The sequence below is a fragment of the Echeneis naucrates genome, chromosome 6, assembly GCF_900963305.1.
Source record: "Echeneis naucrates chromosome 6, fEcheNa1.1, whole genome shotgun sequence".
Classification (NCBI taxonomy): Eukaryota; Metazoa; Chordata; class Actinopteri; order Carangiformes; family Echeneidae; genus Echeneis; species Echeneis naucrates.
Genome location: NC_042516.1, coordinates 17,320,456 through 17,328,166, shown reverse-complemented (window position 1 = coordinate 17,328,166; position 7,711 = coordinate 17,320,456). Strand labels below are relative to the sequence as shown.

The following is a 7,711-nucleotide window of genomic DNA, read 5'->3' as shown; positions in this document are numbered from 1 at the left end:
TTTAAAGTATTTTAGAGACAGACATGTCTCACAATGTAGTTCTGCTTTATTGCACTTAAATAATATCAACCCTCAAAAGGTAAACTAGTCAAATCACCAGTTCAGTCTCACGTGATACCATTACTGTGGATCCCTGATTACATTGTTGTGCAACATTAAATACACCAGAAGATTGCTTCAAAACATTTTTGCTAAATAACAAACATACGCATACTATTCTAATATATATATATATATATATATATATATATATATATATATAGACATATAGACGTATTTTTCGGACTATAAGTTCACTCTTTTCCATGGTTTGAGTGGTCCTGTGACTTATATATTAAAACTCCAGCCACTTGACATCTCGGTGAACTGGAGCTTGAAGGCAGTCTTGCGTCACCTGTGGGAGCAGTGGATGGAGAACACAGCTTCACGACAACCGGGAGGATACGCCATGCAACTTTCCTGGAAGTCATTGGATGGATCGACAAAGCATAGACAACCGAAACCATCCTGTTGGGATTCAGAAAGGCTGGAATAATTCTAACTGGAACTGATGCTGAGTCTGACGACAGCCACACAGAAGAGGAAGTGATGCACCGTCTACTTCCAGAGTTGGCTCAGTCGTGACAGAGGATGAAGAATTCAATGGATTTAGTGATTTGGAGTGAGTTTGGTCAACTTGTTATTTTATGTTGTTTATGCTATAATTAGCTGAATAACTGTTACTTTGTTATGTTAACATATCAGACACCTATTCAGCCTGTTCTCTATTTTATTGTTATTACTATAACTTGCCTTTCAAGATGAAATGTCTGTTCTTGGTCCCTGATTTTATAAAATAAATTTCCCCCTAAAAAGCGACTTATAGTCCGGTATGACTTACATGTTTTTTTCTTCTTCATTATGCATTTTTTGGCGAGTGCGACTTATACTCCGGAGTGACTTATTGTCTGGAAAATACCATATATGCATGCAAAAGTTTGGGCACCCCTAAGGAAAATCACTGCATCAGTTTGTCACTTGCTGAGCTTTTGAAGTCTGGCAGGTGGTATTTCTCCATACAAAACACCTCCAGGTCAGTCAGGTTTCTTGGATTCCGTGCGTAGAAATCCATACATTTTCAATGATGCTGAGTTCTGGGGACTGGGATGGCCTTTCCAGAATGCATAAATTCTGCATTGATTCCTCTGTGGATTTTGAACAGTGCTTATGATCATTGTCCTGCTGAAAAATCCAACCCCGGCGTAGCTTCGACTTTGTGACCGATTCTTGAACATTCTTGTCAAGAATCTGCTGATACTGAGAGGAATTCATGTGGCGCTCAACTTGAACAAGGTTCCAAGTACCTGTGCTCTCCACGCAGCCCCAAAACATGCTGGACCCTCCACCAAATTTCACAGTAGGAAATAAGTTCTTCTCATGGAATTCAGTGTTTTTTTTTCCACTGTGCATACCTCCTCTTGTTCTGACCAAATAACACTATCTTATCTCATCTGACCACAGTTTTTTTTTTTTCCCAAAAATGCTTCTGGCTTGACCAGATGTGCTTTTGCAGACCTCATGCGACTCTTCTTGTGATGAATAGTCAGGAAAGATTTTTTGCACATCACCCCTCCAATGAGCATTTCCTGGTTCAAAGTATGCTGGATTGTGGAGCAGTGAACAACTACACCATCAGCAGCCAAATGTTCTTGTAGTTCTCTGGACGTGGTCTGTGGCTTGTCTGTGACCATTCTCACCATCCTTCGCCTGGGCCTTTCCTGTATTTATTTATTTTTTATTTTTTTTCGGCCTACCAAATCTTTCCTTCACAAGGACTCTTCCTGTAGCTTTCCATTTCTGCAGTACATTTCTGACGGTGGAGGCAGACAGTCCAAACTGTATGAATACAGAAATACTGTGAGCAACCTGATTCAGCACAGCACCAGACTAAACCATGATCTTTGTGGATAGAATTTATCTCTGCTTGATTACTGCATCACTAGTCAAAACAATGAGGCACTTATCTGATAAGGTCATTGTGGAGTCTGGCTGAGTGTAGAGGACTTTCTGAACTGAATCTTTCTTCTGAAGACATTTATATTTACAGAAAACTTGTCCTGCATTATGACATTGTTTCCTCAAGCCTGCCTGACAAACTTTAAGACTCGACTTCTTTATTGCTTTGAGCAGATATAAAAGAGAATATCATGGTCTTAAGTTTCATGGACTCTCCTTCAAGTTACTTCACATGAATGAAATAAAAAAAACAAAAACAATTCAGTATACATATGGAGTCAATTCTTCTAAAACCAGTGTAAGACATTTTGCTCAACGTAAAAGCTGAATCAACTGAAAAAAAAAAAAAAAAAAAATCACAAACACACAAACAGAACTGATGTTTGCTTTGACTGTACAAAACAATACAATACTGAAAAAAGGAAATTAGAAATGCAAGCGAGTACCAACAATGGGGTGACATTGTTCTGTCTGATCTTAGCCATGTTGATATCTATCAGAGGTGGTTGATTATTAACTACGGCTGAAGTGCTTTGACTTGAGTAAACTCTAGTCCACATCCGTCATCCATTAGGAAGTGAGATGGAAGTTTAGACAGAAAACATTAGCTGTCTCTGGCCTCATCCAACACGACTGGCTGGTCCATCCTGGCCAACGTGATCAGTTGTCGGGGCCCTGAGCATAAATGTTGGTGCCATTATCATCAGCCTGAGCAGCACTTCATGTCATCCTCGGTATGTGTGCATCATAGGTAGGAGGGGCAGATTCTGCAGGAGGCCTGTTATTCTCATTGATCTCGGCGTAATCTGTAGAATAATCGTCTAACTCTACCTGGACTGTCCCGCTGTTCTGGTAACAACTGAGGTTTTCATAGACCCGATCCTAGAAAGGGAATAAAGGCAATAATAAATTGGTAAAATCTAACTTTCCTTAAGAGTGACAACACAAGGGATAAAATGTGAAACACTAAATCTGGAGTGGTGAAGTGTGTGACTTTAACCCTCCTGTTATGTTGCAGGTCAAATTGACCCGTTTCAGAGTTTGAAAATTCAGGAAAAATATTTCAAACAATTTTTGGAGCATGAAACCTTTTCTCCTGGGTTTAATTAGTGTAATGAACATGTAAATGGAAATTACTATTTTAATGTGTTTGCAACCCCCCCTGCATGTTTGTATTACACACATACTGTTTAGGTCAATTTGACCTGGCAGGGAGAATGAAGGCTATGAGAGCTAAAACATTTTGATAAATAATAGTAATAAAGTAATCATTATCTTCATCTTCCTAGGTTGCTGCTGGGAGTAAAAAGAGGAAGAGGTGTCAGACCTGCAAGTCTGCTGTCCAAAGAAGACAGCAAGATTAGCAGCACATGCTTCAGGTGCAAAAAATGTATTTGCACAAAACATGTGGTGGCATTCTGCCACACAGAGAGAGGGAGAGTACAGTTTTGTATGCTTTACTATCCTTTGAGCTTGTTGAGTAACTTGTAAAACTCGAGTTACATGTAAAAATAAATATTAAAAATTGTTAATTAATTGTTAAAAGTTGAAATAGAATATGAATGAAACAAATGTGTTGAATGTCTAGTTTTTGTCCAAAAAAGGAAAGAATGAATTATGATAAATTATAATAAATTAATTATTATACTAAATATTGATTCAATTAATATTAATTGAGCTAAAGATAATGTTTATGGAGAAAAAACATTTTTAAAACTACTTCTGGATGGCTAAACATGACCCGCAACATTTTTGCTGTTCCTGAGAGTTGAACGTAACAGGAGGGTTCACACATTTCCACCCCACTGCACAAGTTGAAAACCTACTTCCTGGTTCAAAGTCTGATGTTGAAAGTTAGTGGTAAACACAATCTGTTTCTGTCATCTGTGACATCAGATAGAGTGTCACAGATGGAGGACGGGAGCTTTTGAATCAACCTAAAGAAACCTGATCACACACAATCCAACAGTATCATTATTGGATGTAATGCACCACTTTGCCCACCATTGCTCCTGTTTTTATTGAGACAAACTGCAGGAGTTTAGTTTTTTTTTTTTTTACTCTATGCTCCCAACACCCAACAAAGAAAAAGGATGTAATTCTAACCTGGGATCTTTAATATAGACTGATGGTATACTGCTTTATTCCTCTACTCCACATACGATCCTCATATATTCAAATGCAGACATGTATGTAATCACAGCTGTAATGCAGTTTGTCTGAACAGGCTTGTTGGAACAATAAGTGAGAATAATGGAGGTACAAAGTAAGGCATGGAAATGTTTTGTGATTATCTGTGTAACCTAAGTAACCAGGTTACTCAGAGAGTGCATGTAAACCCACTGATGAGTTTTACCTGACTTCCTGAGAATGCTGCGTTGTTCATTCCTCCATCTGCTTCAACACGTGAGGAAAAAATAGTATTGAAGACGGTCATGAGTAAATAATACTCAATAAATATTCACACATACAGACAACGATCATCTACAATGTGTGCCAATAATTTTGTAAACTTACCTGTTCTGGGCTGGTCGTCTCCATTAGAAGATTTTTTCTGCTGTTTTCTGTTGAAAAAGGTAAATGGTCATCACTGTCACACAATAATAACAGTTTTGTCAAAGTTTTTGTCAGGTGTCTATCATGAGATTAAATCTGCCATGCTGATCATGTTAATCATAAATGTAAAATAACGTGGGGAAAAAATAAGTCCACCTCATTTTAATACCTGATAAAAAATGTTGAAAATAAATGAATAGAATTGAGGGAAACACTATTTTCATTCATCCATAATACTGTTCATTTCCAAATAGAACCTCACCTGTTCTGTTTAAAGAATACAAATAATCCCTTTTAACATACATACATTTTTTTACTTACTTTTTTTTACAGAAAACAAACACAAGAACCAAAACTGCGATCACGACACAACCGGCAATCACTGATCCAGCGATGCAACCACTTGAACAAACAAGTGATCCTCCGACGAGGTCTAAATAAAACAGGGGATGCAATGTGAGTTTTACACCATATTACACATTATATAAACAGACACGTGACAATAATAAATATATGACAAATGAATAAATAAACTTTTGGGATTTCATATTCAAAATCAGTACCTTCAGTATTTACTTTGGCTGGTGAATATTTCGGTTTAGAGGAATTTGCATGCAACATGTTGCTTCATCAAAAACCCTACTGGTGTTTAACTAAGAGTGCCTTATGTTGTTGGAAGAAAAGACCTTGAAAACCCCTCAAGAAGCCAGTTACTCTGAGCTTTGAAGGAAAAATATCAGAAATATCTGCGATCGACATTGAAGTACCTTGTGACGACAGTGTGACAGTCAAATAATGTGCTGCAGTAACTGTTCTCCTGGTTATGTTGTTCGTTGCTTCACAGATGTACCGTCCACTGTCAGAAAAATCAGTGATGTTTTTCTTGAACACAGCAGAAACGCTGAGTGTCTCTGTCTCATTCAGTTTCCAGATGTAAGTGGCAGATGGTGTGGAATCAGCAGAACAGGTTAATGTTAAGGTCTCATTCAAAGTTATTTGACTTGGACCTGTGATTTGAACATTTTCTGGTCCATCTGAAAGAGAGAGAGTGACAGAGGGCCACAGCGGCATAAACAATGTTATTTTAACCAGTGCACTCAGTACTTTAGGTTAATTTAGTGCTCCCAACAGTAAATGCAGACTGCATCATGTTACTTACAGTTAACAATCATGATGTATTCAGCTTCAACACTGCTCAGAGGGTTGCTGATCATACAGGAATATGTTCCATTGTCTGTTTTATTCAGAGGCTGAAAACACAGAACTCTGCCTTCGTCATGAAGCTTCATGTTGTCAGTGAGGGCCAGATCTGCGCCGTTTTTCTTCCACTTTCTAATAAAGATGGAGCCAGCAGCATCACAGGTTAGGTTGACAGAGTTTCCCTCAACTGGCTGCTTTGTTGAAGGTGTGACAGCGTAAACTGTTATATTTTCTGTTAGAAAAAACACGAAGATTTTGTCAGAGAAATACAAAGACCGGTGCAAAGATGGTTTTCTGTAAACTGACCAAGGAAATAAATTTATAGTTGAGAGAAATAACAGTTCCTCTTTGCAAACTAATGTGTAAGGTATTTGTCTGTACTCAGCCGCTATTCTAACATTTATAGTTTAAACAACATAAACTCCAGCCATATGATTAACATGAGAGGAAATACACAACACAGACTGACTTCAACATCAGCTTGTGAACACAGATGGATAAAAGGCAAGTTAACATTCAGATTGACCACTGAATAAGACAGAAGAAAATGTTGTTTTCGAATCAATAACAATCTCACAGAGTTGCAGCATTTGTCAATATAAGCTGATTTCTAATTTGAAGACTTTCTGCCAAATGGACACAGTGCCGACTGTAAAAACAGTCCCAATACACACTTTAAACAAAAAAGTTATGACGTTGCCCAAAATAGACCGTCTGAGCTAAACATTTTATTACTGATTTTATTCAGAGATGGCAGATGTATTTTAAACACAAGCGAACACATTCCACGTCTGAATCTTTCTACTCAAACTTACTTAGAACAGAGATGAATGATGGTTGAGATGTTTGAATTATCATAGTTTGGTTGTTAAAGGCCTGACAACTGTAGTTCCCACTCTGACTCATCTGAACATTTATCAGTCTGAACTCTGGTCCAGTATCAGACAGCAGGGATCCATTCAGTAACCAGTAAAACAGGGCAGCAGGGTTGGAGACAGCTGAGCAGGAAAGTCTGATGTTTGACCCCTCCAAATAGTTTTCTTGTGATGGAGATTTTGCTAAAAGGGTATTTTCTGGGCCAACTGACAGTTGGTTAAAACAAAGAAACAAAATGACAGAAGATTCACTGTGATGTATTGTTAGTTGCATGGAAATAGAAGGAATATGGCATGCATCCAGACTCATAGTGAGGTCTTTGATTAGATTTTTATAAATTTAGTCACCACACAAAGTCAAACCTCTGTACAAAGCAGTAGAACAGCAGTTTCTAAATCAAACAGACAATTAAATTGGCACTACGTTGTTTATGGAGGTTTTGTGAATGAAGTTGAAAACATATTTCTCTATAACATGCAGATGTTGTCAGAGTAAAGATGGAGCATGCAGGTCAGTAACTCACAGCTGATGGAGAGAAGCAACGGATCACTGCTGCCATGACTGAGGGCATTAAACGCATCACACTTATATGGACCCCGGTCATAGCGGGTCACACTGACTATAGTGAGATTGGCGTTTCCATCAGTGAGCTGAACTCTGTCACTGGCTGTAACCTCCGAGCTGCTGTTCAGCCAGAGGAAAGAGACAGAGGATCCAGAGGAGACGGAGCAGGACAGACGGACTGAGCTGAACTCCACCAAGTCTCTGCTGCTGGCAGTTAGTATTACTCTGCCAACTGGCTCTGTGGTTATAAATCACAACAGTTTTATACTGAAGTTGGCATCATGAAATATCACCACAGTGACAAAGAATGAAACCATCTAAACCAAACCACAGTGAACAGTCATGTCTGAGGTCTAATTTTAATCTGTGCCAGAAGAGAGCACAGCAATAATCCACATCATGTAAAAACCAAATGAAGTGACAGTAATGATAATCCGGTCTGTCTAAATTATTTTTCTGTCATCATGTAAAAAGGTTTAGTCATGTTGACAGATTCAGTGGACTGAGTAATGAAATATCA

The 7,711-nt window shown here is 38.3% G+C and overlaps 1 protein-coding gene across 1 annotated transcript in view; it reads right to left on the bottom strand.

Moving 5' to 3' along the window:
- Positions 1 to 7,094: 7,094 nt before the first annotated feature.
- The window catches only part of LOC115044660 (carcinoembryonic antigen-related cell adhesion molecule 5-like), a 50,358-nt gene continuing 49,741 nt past the window's right edge, over positions 7,095 to 7,711 (bottom strand). The window contains exon 11 of the mRNA XM_029503807.1: positions 7,095 to 7,429. Coding sequence (XP_029359667.1) covers positions 7,095 to 7,429 — 335 coding nt within the window. The remainder of the gene's footprint in view (positions 7,430 to 7,711) is intronic.